The sequence below is a fragment of the Acartia tonsa genome, chromosome 4 (assembly GCF_053477335.1).
Source record: "Acartia tonsa isolate MP-2025a chromosome 4, ASM5347733v1, whole genome shotgun sequence".
NCBI classification, from domain to species: Eukaryota; Metazoa; Arthropoda; class Copepoda; order Calanoida; family Acartiidae; genus Acartia; species Acartia tonsa.
The window spans coordinates 11,119,147-11,137,843 of record NC_137263.1 but is presented as its reverse complement, the minus strand read 5'-3'; the positions used below and the strand labels follow the sequence as shown (position 1 = coordinate 11,137,843).

Here is an 18,697-nt window from a genome sequence, read left to right as displayed (position 1 = left end):
TGTTTTTTATATGTCATTACTTTAATATAAATATTGATAGTTAACATAATATGCATGGGAAACTATAATTGTGTCTATTTGTTGACAACAGGTGCAGAGCTGGTTTGGTTGGGGAGACAGGACCAGGATCAAACAGAATGGACCATGGAACAAAAAATTCTAGAAATACTTGAAATATCCAGGAAAAATCAACCTCAAGAATTTGATAGACTTCAGGTTTTTTTTTACTTTTTTACATTTTGGATTTTTATTGTTTTATTCTAAATTTATCTAAATAAATCTCAAACTAGTGTATTTAGAAAGATACCTACATTTAATCACATAACATTCGTGAAGTAAAATATAAAGTACAAATGACAAAGATAGTTTTAGTTCCTATTTTATTTATTTTCACCGTTGCTAGGGACCGTCAGACAACCTGCTGAACGTGAACGCTCGTCAGGATCTGGACATTACAGACATGCTGTGGAAGATCCTCTCTCAGTGTGAATCCTACGCCGAGCTCACCGACGCCCTCCACTTTCTCTTCCAGACCATCATTGCCGAGGATATTCGGCCTTTCGTGTATTCCGGCAACCACAGCAGTATGGCTGGCCTCCTGCGCCAGTGCCTGGCCTCAGGTGCCATGCCGGACCTGTCTGGAGCTAGGCCGCTCACTTTGCTCTTGGAAATGGGAATTGAAAAGTTGAGGCGAGATTCAAGTCACTATCTACTCTCAAGTGACCATGCCAGTAAGGTAGATCTTTAAAAATAAAATTCTTTTTTCTTTCATTTAATTATTAAGAATAATCAGTTGCTATAGTATTTTGCACCTATTGTTAAATAGATCTTACTTTAGGAATCACTGGACCCATATTTATCCTCCAACTCATCTCTGTCCCACTCCCTGGACATGATCAAGCGTCTCCACCTTGTTGTCGAGGTGGCCTTCGCCTGTCAGACCTACATCTGTCTTCCCTCCGCCTCACTCAAGACCTTGGTGCACACGGCCTTGGCCAGGCTGAAGCAGGAGGATTTTGTGCTGGAGAACAGGGTCGTCATGGAGTTTTCCCTACAAGCTGCAGATGTTAAGGTTACACAGTTTTTTTTATACATTTCTTATAACTTTTCATCAACTTTTATTTATGTCCACAATTGAAAAGCTTTACCAAAACCAACCTTTTTATATAAGATCTATCCTTACATTGCATGGCTAAATATATGTACCTATATTGTATATGTATTTATTACTTTATAAACCTACTATGAGGCTGTAAATTCTAGCTAGGCTAAAAAGGACCTCTAACATAAATCTTGAAATACAATTTTTAAAAATTTTTTTAGACACAACTGGAGACTGGAAAAGCTTCTTTATGGAGTATGACCTATAAGAATGACTTGGTTACCAACACAGCTATTTTACAAGTAAAAATTATAATATTTTTAGTTATTTTTAAAGATATCCAATTTTTTAAACTAGTGGCTTAATTTTGCTGGAATAGGTATATTTTTCTGGTGGTCATATCTCTTGTATGGCTGTGAGGGGATAGACATTCCCCGCCAATTAAAAATAGCTTGAGACATATCCTTTATCAATGCAAACGAATCCAGAAAATTATAGAACAATCGGTCCAGCCGTTTTCAAGATATTAGAAAGGAAATGAGACTATTAAAAGTATATATTATTAATAACACGAAGTATTCATATATTTATCATAAGCAGAAAATTATATAAGACCAAGATGCAAGATTGTAGAGTGGCCCTGCTACTTCTTATTGTACAAATTATGATTAAGGTTGAGCGTCCTGAAGAAATCTATCCCTATCCTGCAGAAACTAAACAGATATCTGATGTAGATCTGTTAGAATCAGATGATTGTGATATACAGTATTATATTATTTATCATACCAGTATCAAACAGGAATAAGTATTGTAAGATAGATGTGATTGTTGTAGAGATCTTAATTAATATTTTTTCTTCTCATTTTTTTGTCAAAAAGTCTCAGCAACATATTAAGTGGTAAGTAATAAATGGATAATTTTTTTTGTCTTTTTACAGTTAAAAATTAATATACAAAAATATATTACAATTGGTTTTCGTAATACCTACCTTCTTCCAGAAAGTTCTATATGTATTTCTATCTTCTAGAATTTCTGAGATCTTTAGAATATTTACTTCTACCTTCAGTAAATAGGTAATAAGATTTGACATGTACAAAATTATGAAATATTAATATTATGATCGAACTACTAACAATTAACTTTAAAATAAATCAGAAGTAAACTTTGTAAAGCCTAGTAAACAACTAGGTATTATTGCAAACATAAAAGTATTTTTCATTGATAAAAATAGGAAAAATCGTTCATTTAAGTAATTTAAATTCTTTTAACTCTTCTTTGTGAATTATAACATCTTATATCCTAAGTTAGTGTAGTTACAATGTTAGTTTTTATTTATATATAGATTTTAAAATATCGCATTTTAAAAATAACTTATTATAAAAAAAATTAAATACAAAAAAATAAAAATAAAAATGTTACTCTGTGATAAAATTAAACTGAAAAATACCTGTGCAGAATATTTACGCTTATTGTATGACCTGAAAATTATTAACATATAAACTTTTATTTTTCAACTTATTTAGGTAGGTACCTATTACCTAAGCATTTCTTATAATATGTAATTTTATGCAATTTAATCTATTTTTATTGCTTATTAATCCTATTATTATAAAAATGATTAAATAATTCTTAATTTAAAGATCAAACAATGTGGAAAAGGCAACAAAATAAACAGCCACCATTTAAGGCTGGAAAAAATGGTGCCCCGTCGGGGGGAATATCCAAAAGGAAGAAAGTTAACCCCCAAAGGTTTAAAATCCAAGCACTGGGAAAAATCTGGACCCCACCGCCAGCAGTGAAAGAAAAAATACTTAATGGTAAGCTAAGAATACAAGTTTTGGTGCTTTCCATCCAAGTGCTTGTCGATAAATGAACTTCCATACCCCCTTAACTTATGTTTAAATAAATTAAATATATGGAGGGTAGGGGGGGTCGGGGGGGTGTAGTTTTTTTCTCTGCCTGTTCCCTGATACCTGGGACCCTATATAACCTAAACCTAACTGACCTAAAATTATATATAAACAAACGAAAAGCACTGTTAGGGAAAACTTCCAAATTTTCTTTTTAAATTATTTTTGTAACCACAAAAAACCGTGACTGGATTATCATATAACTTTGAAATTATAACATTTATTTCTCGCATCATATTATAAACAGCTTTCCGCGGATATAAAATGATTGTACATTATTATTCTATATCAATATTGGATATTGACCTTACTGTTAATATAAAAAAAAATGATTAAGAAAATCTTTTTTAGACATTCTGAAAATCCCGTACAAAGCTCCAGAGAATATGCAAAATAAGGTAATGATTGTTCAAACAAGGATGACAACATCCATAAGTAGCAAAGCTCAAAAATTATGAATGAGAATCGGGAATAAATTTACTCTCTATAGAGTAGGGTTTTACAATAAACACGAAACCTATAAAATCACGAAAACATAAAAATCTAGGAATCGATCTAGCTCCGCAATTAATAGTTAAATCTTAAAGAAACGTGAAGGAAATATGTAGAATATGAGCATATGCAATCCCTGATAATTTCAGTCGTCAAATATGAATAGGAATAGAGAAAATCACGAAAACCTAAAAATCTACGAATCGATCTAGCACCCCAATTAATAGGTAGACAAATCTTAATGAAACTTGGTAAAAATATGTACAATGTAAAAATTTTTAATCCCTGAAAATGTCAGCCTTCTATCTTGAAAAGTAGTTGAGAAAATCGTGAAAACTTGAAAATCTAGGAATCGATGTAGCACCCCAAATAAAAGACAGATGGACAAAACAATGTATAGATTAGATGGGCATTGATATATCATAGGAATCTTCACTAAAAATTTCAGCTGTCTATCTTGAATAGGAGCCGAGAAAACCACGTTTCCCCCATAGCGTTACGGACTGACGGACAGACAAAGTTAATTATAGAGTAGCTTCGCTACTAAAAATTACAGATCCTCAAAAACCAAGGTGTATACGTTTTTACGTTCATTTAATGGTTGTAATGCTCTACGCTTTGCAGGCAATTTTTATTTACTTGAATTAGATGAATATTTTCTCCTCAATGAAAAAAAAATGATAGAAATTAATCGCCACATTACATAAATGCTCTAAAGAAAACAATATATTTGTTCAGTGGGATAAAAATAACAAAAAGTGGAAGAAAGAACCAAGAAAGGAGCCAGGACATCTTCTCAAACAAGGAATCAAGTTTTCATCTCAGGAGGAGTTTACAAGGTGAAATATTTAGTTTTTAAGCAACACTTAAAGAAAGGGGGGGGTAAGTTTTGCCACTTTCGCGTAATCAGTGTTGTGTGGGCTAGGTATTGATCTGAGATTATAGGTTATTTAGGATAAAAGTTTACTTTTGGGTAGTAGTTCACGGAAATTTAATCATTTTTTGAATAGGTCTCCAGGTTCAGGTGCTGCAGGCTGGAAGGTCGTTTCTGGACAGTTAAAAAAAAATTAAAAATTTAGTTTGAAGAGTTAGAGAGCAACTTATAAAACAAAATGTGCTTCTTTTTGAATGTTATTAACATATCAGAAAAAATTAAAATCGGCCTCCAAGTTCGGGTGCTGGAGGCCTCCAGGTATACTCTGGACAGGTAAAAATTAAAATTTCTTATTTGAAGAGTTATAGGTACACTTATAAAACAAAATATGCATCTTTTTGGATGTTATCATCATATTTGCAGAAAAATTTAAAATCGGCCTCCAGGTTCAGGTGCTGCAGGCCTCCAGGTACACTCTGGACAGGTAAAAATTAAAATTTTTTATTTGAAGAGTTACAGGTACACTTATAAAACAAAATATGCATCTTTTTGGATGTTATTATCAAATTTGCAGAAAAATTTAAAATTGGCTTCCAGGTTCAGGTGCTGCAGGCCTCCAGGTTACTCTGGACAGGTAAAAATTAAATTTTTTTATTTAAAGAGTTACAGGTACACTTATAAAACAAAATATGCATCTTTTTGGATGTTATCATATTTGCAGAAAAATTTTAAATTGGCTTCCAGGTTCAGGTGCTGCAGGCCTCCAGGTACACTCTGGACAGTTAAAAATTAAAATTTTTTATTTAAGAGTTACAGGTACACTTATAAAACAAAGTATGCATCTTTTTGGATGTTATCACCATATTTACAGAAAAATTTAAAATTCGCCTCCAGGTTCAGGTGCTGCAGGCCTCCAGGTACACTCTGGACAGGTAAAACTTAAAATTTCTTATTTAGGTATTTTTTTATATTAGAGGAAAGGTTTCTAAATAGAAAATTGTTAAAATATAATAAAAGAGCAAAATTTATCAAGTAAACCTTCTATTTGTGTTCCAGGCAGGCTCTGGTGGCCTCCAGGAGCCTGCAGGATAGCTAATAATCCTAATACTTAATTTTTGAATTTAGAGAAAAGGTTATAAAATAGGAAATGGTTAAATATCATTATCAAATAAAATACATATTATCTAATGTCCCTAGATGTGCTTTAGACTGCTGGACAGGTTTAAAAAATTAATTTTATATTTTTTTTATTTAGATGAAAGGTTTGAGTTATGCTCCAGACAGGGTCAAGGTGGCCTCAAGGGGCCAGCTAGATAGATCTGAAGTATTTATTACTTTTTGTTTATGTATGGTTTTCAACACATATGCAAAATATAATTCTGTCTCAGATATAATATTACAGATACTCAGAATGGGGAATGCAATTTCTATAGGATTCAGATTTAAAGTATAGATGCTGGTGAAATAATATTAAAATTACTATTGAGAGAGGTTAATTTTATCCAGATGTCATCCAGAGCTACAGATTCTCCATCCAGGTTAGTAAAATATAAAGAATATAAATTGGATAGTCAATCCATGTATCAAAGAAAAAGGCAAGGATGCATGACACAACCAAAAAGATGCATATTTGGTTTAATAAGTGTACCTGTAACTCTTCAAATAAGAAATTTTAATTTTTACCCGTCCAGAGTGTACCTGGAGGCCTGCAGCACCTGAACCTGGAAGCCGATTTTAATTTTTTCTGCTAATATGATGACAACATCCAAAAATATGCATATTTGGTTTAATAAGTGTACCTGTAACTCTTCAAATAAAAAATTTTAATTTTTACCTCTAGAGTGTACCTGGAGGCCAGCAGCACCTGAACCTGGAGGCCGATTGTTAATTTTTCTGCAAATATGATGATAACATCCAAAAAGATGCATATTTTGTTTTATAAGTGTACCTCTAACTCTTCAATTAAGAAATTTTATTTTTTACCTGTCCAGAGTGAACCTGGAGGCCTGCAGCACCTGAACCTGGAGGCCGATTGTCATTTTTTTCTTCAAATATGGTAATAACATCCAAAAACACGCATATTTGATTTTATACGTGTACCTCTAACTCTTCAAATAAAAGTTTTTAATTTTTATCTGTCCAGAGTGAACCTGGAGACCTGCAGCACCTGAACCTGGAGGCCGATTTTAATTTTTTCTGCAGATATGTTAATAACATTCAAAAAGAAGCACATTTTGTCTTATAAGTTGCTCTCTAACTCTTCAAACAAAATTTTTTAAATTTTTTTACCTGTCCAGAAACGACCTTCCAGCCTGCAGCACCTGAACCTGGAGACCTATTCAAAAAATGATTAAATTTCCGTGAACTACTACCCAAAAGTAAACTTTTATCCTAAATAACCTATAATCTCAGATCAATACCTAGCCCACACAACACTGATTACGCGAAAGTGGCAAAACTTACCCCCCCCCCTTACTTATTAGTTTTTGTGAATTTGTTTTAGTTTTTATTGGATTGATAACAGATCTGTAGTATAGATGTATATACAGACAACTACCTTCCTTCATTTTTCAAAGACCTCTTTCGTCTGCTTCTAAATTATTTTCTGCTACTTAGCTGTGTAATATAAGCGATACCATTGATTGATTTTCAATGACCAAATAAGAGGTTGCACAAGACGGTTGCGATGGGGAGATACAGTTATTTAACCCTTTCTCACTCTAGTGTTTTACTCTATTGGATTGATCATATTACTAGGTATAAAATCATTAGTTACTGCCTAAGCTGCAGGGATGACAACCCCTCCCCCTGTTTCCAACTTTATTATAACCAATATTATATCCTATTATATAAAGTAGTAAGTTTTTTTTTAGCAATTTCGATTACTATTAAACAGATTGAGTTCTACTACAGGTTAAGGACGCTTTGATGAGGTCCTAGGAAGGTTTGGGCTAATTTTACTTTTATATTTATGTCTTGTGATGGGTTTAGGCTTTTTTTCTGCCCTTCCCTACATCTTCGAATACAGAGCTCCTAGAAGCTAATGTTATATAACATAACAATATTCTTTACATTTATTTATCCCGATCTGTTAGCGTTTATGTTTTGTTTTTATCACACATATATATTAATTTTAATGTCTTTAGTAAGGACGCCTTTCGGACCAAGAATATACTAATAGCGTATCAAGCGTATTGAATGATATGCTACGTTTTACGCTACAAGCGTTTGCATACATTTAATTTAATTTTTTTTTATTTTAGCCACTTAAAATCTGAAAAGAAGAATAAGAATGTTGACAAGAAGCGTAAACTGGAGGATGTCTCGAGCCCGCCACCTCATACAGGAGCTCTTAACCCGGCCTTCAATGATTCAATGCAGGATACTCCTAATGGGTATAATATTTATATGCATTTCAATTCATGTATTATATTAGTATAAAGGTAACAGAATGTATGTGTGTCTTTATCTGAAGATTCGCTGGACCGGCATGGTTCTACTTTACAATGAAGCTTCTTATAGGTCTAGGCAAATTCATAACTATTTTGGGGAAGGTTAACTCCACCATCTCAAGAGAAACCATTCATGGAACCCCCCCACCCCCCCCACCCACAAAATATATATTTTTTTTCTGAAACAAAAATTAAAAGTTTAGGGTCGACTTCCTCTTGATTAAAAAAAAATATTTGTAGAAAACTCACTAGGTACCAGTTAAATGAAACCCCCATTAGCCAACATACATTCAGAACTTACTAAGACTTTCGTAAAATATGCTCTTGATATTTTTTTTTCATTTAGAAAGAAAGAAGAAGATATTTCAACAACTGACAGCGTTCACCACAGGTTCATACTTTACTTTACATAGAAAATCATACGCTCCTACTATCATCAAGGGTTTTGTCCAAACAGGGTGTGGGAGATATCCCCCGAGTTGTTTCCTCTCGTGGTCATATCATTGATTGAAGGGATAGGAGGTTGGTGACGAACCCCCCTCTTCATCCTGGAAAAAAACCATACTCAGTAAACTTTTCATTAATCCTTTTAAACATAAAAAAAATAAAACTCTTAAGGAACATTGTTATTTTTTAGGCTGAAAAAGGATAAACTAAAAGAACTGTTGGCATCAACTCCAGTAAATAAACCAATTGAAATTGAGCCTCTTGAGCCTCCAGTTCCTATAAAATTGACCATAAAAGAGAAGAGGAAGAGAAAAGAGGCGAGGAAAAAGACCATTTTTGATGTAGCCAAGGAGAGGCTTTCTACAGCAAGATTTAGGTAATATACATATAATATGTAACCTGTAAAATTTAGTTAAGGTATATTTGTCTGTTTTTCCAAATTTTTTGCAGAAGGTTAGTTCGATTTGGTTGAGAGAACGGTATCATAAATTTTAGTGTTACTAGCTCCATTTGTTATTTAATCGCTTGGATAATTTTTACATAGTTTCCAAGAAATTATCATCCCTCTCCTTAATATATGTGGGCTGGAGGTTGTAATAATCTCTCTATACTAAAAGAGAGTTTCTCCTTTGTAGGGAAGCTTCACATAGATCTTTGAATAATGTTAGGCCATATTATGATTACCAACTTTAATTATGTATTTTATCATCTATACTACAGTGTGTTTTTTTTTTTATGAGCACTTTTTTGAAAGCAATTTTACCCCACTTATAGTTATCAGAACTTAATGATTAATGGCTTATTTTCTTCGTTTTTTAAGGGAAATTATGAAACAACAAAAAAAATTACAGTTTTTGTTGAAAAAGTACAGTAAAGTTGAAAATTAAAAACTTAGGTGTCAACATATAAAACTGGTTTTAGCGCATTTTTCTTTAAAAAATGGATTTTCTGTAGTCGACTTTGGGGGGCCAGTACTCCCTCCCTGGTTGAGATATGACCTTCAAACTTTGATATGTTCTAGTACATGTCCCTAATAGTATCTGTATACATTTTTAGCTCTATATCTCAACTTTGAAGTGTTTAGCAGCCATTCTTGCAAAAGGTTAATTATTTGAGCATAAGAAAAATGCGCTAAAACCATTTTTAGATGTTGACACCTAAGTTTTTAATTTTCAACTTTACTGTACTTTTTCAACAAAAACTGTAATTTTTTTTGTTGTTTCATAATTTCCCCTAAAAAACGAAGAAAATAAGCCATTAATCATTAAATTCTGATTACTATAAGTGGGGTAAAATTGCTTTCAAAAAAGTGCTCATAAAAAAAAACACACTGTATAACTAGTTTCGGTCTGTCCGTAGTCTGTTTGACATAGTCAGTCTACAGCATTCATATTTTCTCAGCTTCAATAAAAGATAGAATTCTTTTATTGTCTGTGTAGATTCCCTTCAGTTAGAAAATGGTGGAAGTTTAATATTTAAACTGATGTTGAATAATCTTTAGATATTTAAATGAACTGATGTACACCCAAACAAGTGCACAGAGTTTTAAGATGTTTCAAGAGGATTCTTCATTGTTTGAAGCCTACATGGAGGTAAAACAAAGTTACAGAATTATTTTTATTTTCTTTCCCATATACTTAGTTATTAACGTTGTGTTGGTCAAAATTTATTTCCTCGTAAATTAAGCTTTTTTTGTGCCAGTTAAGTGAGTGAGAGTCTTTGTAGCTATACATATATTGCTATTTGGAGTTCTTTTTTATCATTTTAAGTTTGCGTTTTAAATAATTAACTTCGCTGCGTAGGTTCTTCAATATTTCGTAAGTTAAATGATAAATTGAAAGATTTTCTACTGCAGATTTATCTGAAATCAAAAAGTTTGCAGTTTCACGGATTCGGATTAATTGGTCAACAAATGGCGGATTAATCCGTATTCTGATTCGGTTTTTTTATTGTCATTTCTGGTATACACTATACACTCCTTTAAAAACTACTTTGCAGCAACCTTAATATTATCAGGGTTACAAGAAGGCAGCAGGCGCCTGGACGAAGGACCCACTGGATGTTATTATAGCCTATGTTAAAAAGACCCCTAAAACAACTGTGGTGGCTGACATGGGGTGTGGTGACGCCAGGCTGGCAAGATCTGTCAAGCGTACTGTCCACAGCTTTGACATAGGTAATGTTTTTAAATCCATATTATTTCCTATATTTATTGTTTTTACTCTAGGATAAAAATAAGAGATCTTCATTTTCTGATAGAAAAGGATACATTTTTAAAGCATAACAGCATTTTTATTAATGCCAGAAATCCTGTACATCGATTTAGAATACTAGAATTTTATTTTTTTACCAAAAAAATATAAAACAGAATTAACTCTTAGTTTAAGATTTCTAGGACAATTAGGCACAATGCTAAAGACTCTATTATTGTGATTAAGAATTTTGTAATTCCATGTTAGACAATAAACATGCAGGATTCTCTTGGACATTTTTATTATAGATGCATAATTTCCCATGTCCATATTATTATTAATATTTGTTAATGTTTATCTGTCATATTTTCTGATTTGTTCAATATTTCATGGATGTTGTCAACCTTGTTTTTTTTTATGAAGCCTCGACAGCACCTGGTGTTGTTCAGTGTGATATGAGTAATGTACCTCTGCCTAATGAGTCTGTGGATCTTGTAGTTTTCTGTCTAGCATTGATGGGAACTAATATCAAGGTAATTACTACGTTGTAGGGATAGATTAATGAAAGAATACTCTAGTTAGGTCACAGCTAATGTCCATCACGTCAGGTCTAACATTTAAGGATGACTTAAATTTCTTGTTGAGTGGCGGCGAGGGTAAGTTTCTCCTTTTTCTGCCAATGCATTAGGGGAACATGTTTTGGTAACACACAACAAATAAACTACACATGTTTAAGAAGAAAATGTTTTTTTTAGCACGTTTAGGGAGGCATTAGTCCCTCGGTGCTCTATTCCCTGTAGGCCTCTAAGTTTAAAATTTAAAAGTATGTTTTTTAGTCCATTTGCTGAAAGAGGAAAACAACCGTGTATACTGTATAACTCATATTTTTCTCTAATATAAATAAATTTTTAAGGGGAAAAAATCACGGAACCTTTAAAACACAATTGCAGTTCTATTTTTAAATTTCCGCTGAGCTACGCCCACTGCTTATTAGGATAATTGCATTATTGCCCGCGTCAGATGGTTCTAATATTATTACTTGTGGGGTCATCCACTTGGCAAATTTTTCAAAACTTGCCAATGATTATTATCCAAATCGTTTTCTATAAAGCTTAGGTTATCTCATCCTGTCGTCAATACTTTCCTGTAAAGTTTAATGTCAGAGGTTTAAGTATTATCTTACATACTGTTTATTGAAAATCTTTTGTTCAGTGATGTTAAAGTTTTGAACTCGAGCATTTTTAGTTATATTTCCACTACGGCTCCGAATCGGATTCGTTTCCCCTAGTAGATCAAAACCAAGCCTTAGCTATTATGAAAAGAAAACATCGTGTTATAGACAATTTCTACAAAGAGAAAATATGATAATAGGACTAATCCCTGTTTTATTTCTCCTATCGGTCTCTTAGCATCAGCAAAGCAGGATCTTTTTGTTTCCTTTACTGGCTATACTACAATTAGATGCATGTTTTTAAAAAACATCATTATATCTTTATTAATACTTTTAGGACTTTTTGTTGGAGGCCTCGAGAATATTAAAAGAAGAGGGAATAATTAAGATTGCAGAGCTGGAGAGCAGAATTCCCAAAAATGACTTGGATTTTATCAAGTAAGCATTCCCTGTGGGCAAGGAAGTCCAAGCTTTTTTTTTAGAGAGGGGGGGGGAGGGTTAAAAGAGGGGTTTCAACGGTTTGAGAAGGGTAAACCAATGTATTTTTAAGAAAATTTCAAAGGCGTAAAAATGATGGATTTTAAATTTTGAGGTGGGTAAACTCTAAAATCTTTTCTTTGCCATAATTCATGTTACTTCCAAATTATTTAATATTCATTATTTTTAAAAACCTATTTTGTTTACATGTTATTATTAAACTGTTATCTTATCCTAACATCAAATCTATCTAATATACAACACAACATCTGCTAATACCTAATAAGAGTTAAATTCAGAGTTTAAGCCAACGTGAGAACTTTTCTATTTGAAATTAAAAATGACTGATTATTTTATTATTGAATTATCTATTTATCGTATAATGATAAGTTACTCTTATTATTTCATCTCATAATTATATGGGTGAAGCAGGAAGCTTCGTGGCTCAATATATTTGTATTTTCAACAAAATTATTAGCCATAAAGTTCTTATTTTATTTTTAAAATTTAATGGTCTTATAAAGTATTTTATTTTGATATTTATTTTATATTTTGAAAATATATATAACCCTGTAATGAAATAAAGGTATAAATATTCTTTAAAAATAAGAAATAGTCTACAAAATATCTGATAAGTTGCCACACTGAGTGTCTGTTTGTGTGGATGTGTCTGAGTGTTTACCGCTAAATCAGAATTGCAATAATTTTCAATAAACTGAATATAGAAATGTTTTGTGCCAGTGTATATACCCCTAAGAGAAATTAAGTTTTAAAGAAAGGTTTTGTGGATGGGAGTCCTTTTCTCTCGATAAAAACCCCCTACAGACTACAGGTGAAGCCTCTAGTGTAAATTTGGTTTGACTTTTCTTCGATAACCATAATCTTAGTCTAAATATTTTATTTTTGAGCATTTATGTCCGTGTCCAAAGTACCACCGTCAATATTACCTAAATTACTGCCTCGTTGACGAAATATTGAAATATTTGCCTATAATTATAATTATAGTGGTTTCTAAATTCAATTGTTCTTGGGTAACGTGCCGGTTCATGGAGGTCCTAATTTCGTCAGTTATAATACTTATTGTTTTTTTCAATAAAAAAAAACTTTGAAAGGGAGGAGTAGGTTGCGCTAAAAATCCGTAAAGGTTAGGAGTTTTAAGTTTAAAAATTAAAACAGTAGTAGAACTAAAAAAAATTATGTTAATTTAAAAAAAAAAATTTTGTCTATAGTTCTTTTCAATAAGAAATACACATATTAAGCCTTAAAACTCACACTTTTACGGATTTTCATGGAGTTTCATGGAGTTTATTTTAAAAGAATTTCAAGAGTATGAATATAATACTAATGGCAGAAAATTTGATACAAATGGATAACAAAATCCTACATTGAATTGAAAATTACACTGGTACCCAAAGTTATATAACCACGTTATCTTATTCAATAGCTCGAAAACAATGGGTACTTTTATTGAATTTTGACTGATTGTGTAAAAACTTTTCAACCATAGATTTAAATATATAGAAGGGGTAATTTTGTTTATCATCATTTTTTATCAATTTACCCCCATTGCCTTATCCCTTTCGATCCTTGTAAAATAACCCTTCTTATTTGATTAAAACGAGGATATAATTTTTGTTTGTCCAACTTAGTGGAATATTGTTTAATTTTAAACAATTGAATTAAGGGCGCAATTATTGAGTATTGATGGATCACAGGATGTAATATTTAGTTTTCAAAACTTATAGAAAATAGGATATTCAGACAAAAATAACAATAGCATAAGGATAATATAGGTAAAAGTCATACTTTCTGCTAATAATCTTGTTTCAAAATTGATTATTTTCATTAGATTTTTAAATTTATGTTGAGATTTTTTTCGGAAAGACCTTAACTCGTTGAATAACTCTTCGCGAGAATATTTCTTTAGATGAAGCTGCTAAACTACGCTAACAGAGGCCTTTAAATGAACTTGAAGGAAAGGGGGTATGTTACTTTTTACTTGGGTTATTTCTTTTGGGAGGGGGGAGGCAGCTTATTCCAACAATGAAATTAATTCGGAACAAAATCACTAAACTTATACGTGTTTTTCAGCTGTCGTTGGGGGGCAACACATCGTAAAATTGACGACCTCTCCATTTGCCCCCCAAATATTATTTTATATTTTATTATTTCGCTTGTTGGTTATACCTTATACCTGGGGGGGGGGGAGGTATCCTTCTCTAAAATAGTTATAAAAACCTATCAAGGTCTTTTAAGAAGCTTCGCTTTAAAGGAGATCCATAGTGGTTAAGCTACATAGAGATAGACATCCTATTACTTTAATATAAGAATAAGAATATTAAGCAAAGGTTTTATTAAGACTTTTGGTCAAAAATTAAACTAACAATTTGTAGCAAATGAATTGTCTTGTTGCAATATTTATTTATGTTATTTTTAGCTTAATAAAATTTTATTTATGAATAAAAACTCAGTTTTAACGGAACCTTGGGAAGTTTAAATTTGCAAAACGTATAATTTAATATAAAAATAAAATTCCTTCTTATAGTTTTAAGATTTGCTACGGGTCTTGACTTTGTAAATTGTTTGATTCATTTTGTGTGAGTAATTATTTGTGGTTGTCGGATAAATAATCCAATTATTTGAAGGAATATCCCAGGCTCCATGCAAATCCCCTGCATAGGATGTTCTTACCATTCAACGAGTTTGTTAAATAGCTAAAAATTCCTTTCTTTATTCAAACAGTACAAATTCTGAACTGGGTAGATTTTAAATGTTTTGGAATTAAATTATTCTCGTTTTGATTTAAGAAAATAAAATACTTTTACAAAATAAACAAATAAATTGGAAGATTTCATTTGAAGCACATTTTTTTTGTAGATTTTTGTTTGAACCAAAAAACCCTTTCTACTTTGCTTTATTGGTATTTTTAATAAATTATTATTATTATTATTATTTTTAAACCATGATAAGAAACTAATTTAAGGGATTCAAAGTTAATTTTCTGAACAATCTTTGATTAGATTGAGATATATGCGGATGTATCAACATGTTATATAAAGTTGCTGCGCCACGAGCTAAATATAAATATTTGATGTTTTCAAGGAACATTAGCATGTCAGGTCAAATTTGATTAGAATGAGAGTGAGACAAAGGAACGATGGGTGGGTTGAGGGGGGCGGGGCGGAGGAGGGGGATGTTTAAATGGTCAAAAATAGAAATTATTATTATATCCTCTAGTAGGACAGCATGCACCCGGTTATAATAGTGACATTCACTTCCGCGCACATTTATCATTATCATATTATCAAAACTGCATACTATTACAACAGCATAAAATGTTTTTTTCCTCTTACTTCTATCACATTATTAAATAATCTTTAATTTAAAATATGTATTTGCTACTTGCAAATATGGAACATTATTTATTTATGATTATACGCGGAAGTTAATGAACACTTCAATATTGATCCGTATTTTATATTTAGAAGCAAAGTCAACTGTATATTTCATAGATTTTCAGATAATTGTTTTTAAAAGCGAAGGTTTTCTATAATTAGGGTCAGTCCGTCCGGAGTGGATAGCTTTTTTCGTTAATTTAGGCATGTAAGAATTGTCCTATCGATTTCAAATTTTGCATGGTGATTCCTGTAGTAGTAAGGTACGGTTTAGAAAGCATAGCAACTCGATAATCATTACCAGAATGTCTGTACGTCCAATTTATACATTTTACTTTTTTAACAACAAATTTTTATGTGATCTAATTATCCGATTGATATGATTTTTGGTATACTGATATTCCTGGGACAACAAAGTACAATATTAGAAGCGAAGCAACTCTATAATCAAGTCCTAAAAATGTAAGTATGTCCATAAACATTATCCTGTATCAAGCAGTTTTTCAACAAATATACTTACAATTTAGCTTCGACTCTTATACATTTATATTCAGTTCTGACACAATACAAATAGAGGGAAAGTAGGACTAAATATTTCAATTTATACATACCTATCAATTAATTTTTTTCTTCTTTTTGGATGGTTGGCTTTTATGAAGTTCCCCTTTAAATATTGAGACTTTAGATACACGACAAAAGAAAGACATAAAACAATATACATCAAACTATTTTAGTATATAGGATAATCTTACTTTTATATATTAAAACACAAATCTTCCAAAAATATTCCTTTGACTTTCAAACCCAATCTCAAATAATTTAATTTCAAGAAGTGTTTTTCAAAATAGTCTTAAAATATTAAATCCTGTCAAAGTTTCCGTGGAGGGGGTATTTCTCTTGAAAAGAAATGTGATTATTTTGGTCTAAATAGGGATTAGGATATATTATTTTATTTGCGCTGAATGGGGATAGATTTGAAAGGGACAGTAGGTACCTGTGTCTGGTAGAATAGGACAATTCTTAAAATCTTTTCAATTATAACAATCCTGAAAACAAATGAATTGATTCTCATTCATTATATTCTGATTTTTTTTGTAATCATTATATCCTTACCTGGTGGATTTTTAACCCTGCAGAACAACTCATTACCCAAACTAACCTAACTTTTCAGTTTGGCGACAAAATTCAATGGGTTACCGGGTCAGTTTACTTTTCACTTATATATATATATTTTTTTTTTTGGGGGGGGGGAAGGCGGGGGTAGATAATACTTCTAACCAGTGCTTCGGAGCCGGGAGCCGTGGAGCTGCCATTGTTGCTGGATTATAATTTGGTAACTCTGTTTTGTCATGTGCAAATGCCCTTTTTAAGTTTTTTAAGTCCATTTTTATCAAAATTGAACTTTTAAAACCCTCAAGAGTCAAAAATAAAAAATATTTTTTTATGGGGAAAAAATATATCGAGTTTTTCTTGATTTTAGGTCGGAGCCAGAGCCGCATCAAAATTAAACGGCTCCGACACACTGCTTCTAACTATTTTGACTTCACTGGTATACATTTGACTTACCTTAAGGTTTTTTTTGCTGTCTCTTTAATTTTATGAAGGTTTTAATCCTTATCTGTTAAAACAGGTGGTGTCATCGATAGGAGAGAGGAAGGGGAAAGTCTCAGATGGATTTTGGAAGATAAAAAGAGGGGAAGAGGGGGGGGGGGTTGATATTGAAGGGATTAAGGACTAAGTTGACCGTTTACTGACTTTATGCCCTTGTCAGGTTAAGACTTGATACCAATTCTTTATGGATTTAAATTTTAATACAAAGCTATTTTTGTTTTTATTTTTCGTTAAACATTAAACAATAATAACCAGAAAAATATTTTTTAAACCAATGATTTTATTTAGCATTTGAATATGTTAATTAATAAAGATAAATGACAGTTAATTAAATAATATTTGAGTTAATTATGTGTTATCAGATATGGAAACTGGACACCTGTCTAGACACTAAATATTAACAACAACAGATATTTTTTTGCATCATTGTGACAAATTAGGTTATGTCATCTACCTCCATAATTAGATATTCTTTCTATGATAATTAAGATCTTCAAATTTGAATTAATTTAATAGAAATGACTTTTAAAATTAATAAAAAAACACTGATTTACATTATGTAATTTGATTAGAAAGCTTTGTTTAAAAACGACCAAATCCAAAAAAGCTATTGATAATTATTGGGGGACTTAATTATATTTATTTTTGTCAGATATATTTTTACTTGGAACTATAATGTTTAGGGGAGAGTATATCCACTACCGTCCCGAGACAAAATTAATCTAGAAAAAAATGACTGCACTTACTGTGTAATGATAACTTTTTCCCACATTTCAGGTGTCCTTAGATGAATCTAGGGGCGCAGCCGCCAGTCCGTTATAGAGTAATTTTTATCATAATGCTAATATTTTTTTTTCAGGAGCTTTGGAAGATTTGGCTTCAAACTCAAGTGGAAGAACACGAAGGAGAGATTTTTTGTCTATTATGACTTCATCAAGGAGCGGGAGCCAAACTCGAGAAATAATTTACCACATATCGAATTAAAGCCTTGCTTGTACAAAAAGCGATGAGTTAAATATGTTGGATTATTATGGATTACATGGCACCAAAAACAAAACCTTTTCCTCTTTTTTTTTTTAAATTGTCCTCATTAAAAAACCGTAAGATTTATACCTATAGCACAAAGTAGAACAATGACTGTCCGTTCTTATGTAGCTGAATATCTCGCCAACCGCTGGACTGATTGAGTTTTGCTTTTCAGGAAATATTCCTTTTAATCGAATCATAGAGTTGCTTGTGCTTCCCACTTTTAAAAATTGTTAAAATAAAAATTCCAAAGAAGGTCGAGTATTGGCTAATAAAATTTTTGTTTAAGGGGGAGTGGGCGGCATTTGTCTAAAAAATTTCTTAAGCCATGATATGTCCTGGTAAGCAGAGCGCAATCAAGTCAAGGAGTTGTTAAAAACCTTAAGCCCCATTCTGACGGATGGACATAAGGACATTGTTCTATTTTGAATTAGGGAATAACTTATGCAAGCTTGAGACAGTAAAGTTATATTTCAGGTGCCATATTCCTGCCCCTGTTATCAAATGTATTTATTTTTTATATTTTTTAATAAATTTTTTTTTTGTAA

The 18,697-nt window shown here is 31.8% G+C and overlaps 2 protein-coding genes across 3 annotated transcripts in view; both read left to right on the top strand.

The window, feature by feature from the left end:
- Zwilch (zwilch kinetochore protein) overlaps positions 1-2,829 on the top strand; it is a 6,036-nt gene extending 3,207 nt beyond the window's left edge. The window contains exons 8-13 of one of the 2 annotated variants that reach the window (XM_080156330.1): positions 92-216; positions 404-736; positions 839-1,072; positions 1,324-1,404; positions 1,776-1,907; positions 2,169-2,829. In XM_080156330.1, coding sequence (XP_080012456.1) covers positions 92-216; positions 404-736; positions 839-1,072; positions 1,324-1,404; positions 1,776-1,907 — 905 coding nt within the window. In that variant the 3' untranslated portion in view covers positions 2,169-2,829. Of the gene's footprint in view, positions 1-91; positions 217-403; positions 737-838; positions 1,073-1,323; positions 1,405-1,775; positions 1,933-2,168 lie in introns of both variants that reach the window. The other variant, XM_080156329.1, reaches the window with a different exon arrangement.
- LOC145316047 (uncharacterized) lies at positions 2,723-18,697 on the top strand. The gene is made up of 11 exons (XM_080156334.1): positions 2,723-2,919; positions 3,364-3,410; positions 4,243-4,343; positions 7,642-7,773; positions 8,177-8,221; positions 8,468-8,653; positions 9,779-9,869; positions 10,294-10,453; positions 10,893-11,002; positions 11,978-12,078; positions 17,983-18,697. Exons 1-11 carry the CDS (start codon positions 2,751-2,753, stop codon positions 18,131-18,133), a joined length of 1,293 nt encoding a protein of 430 aa, XP_080012460.1. The 5' UTR covers positions 2,723-2,750; the 3' UTR covers positions 18,134-18,697.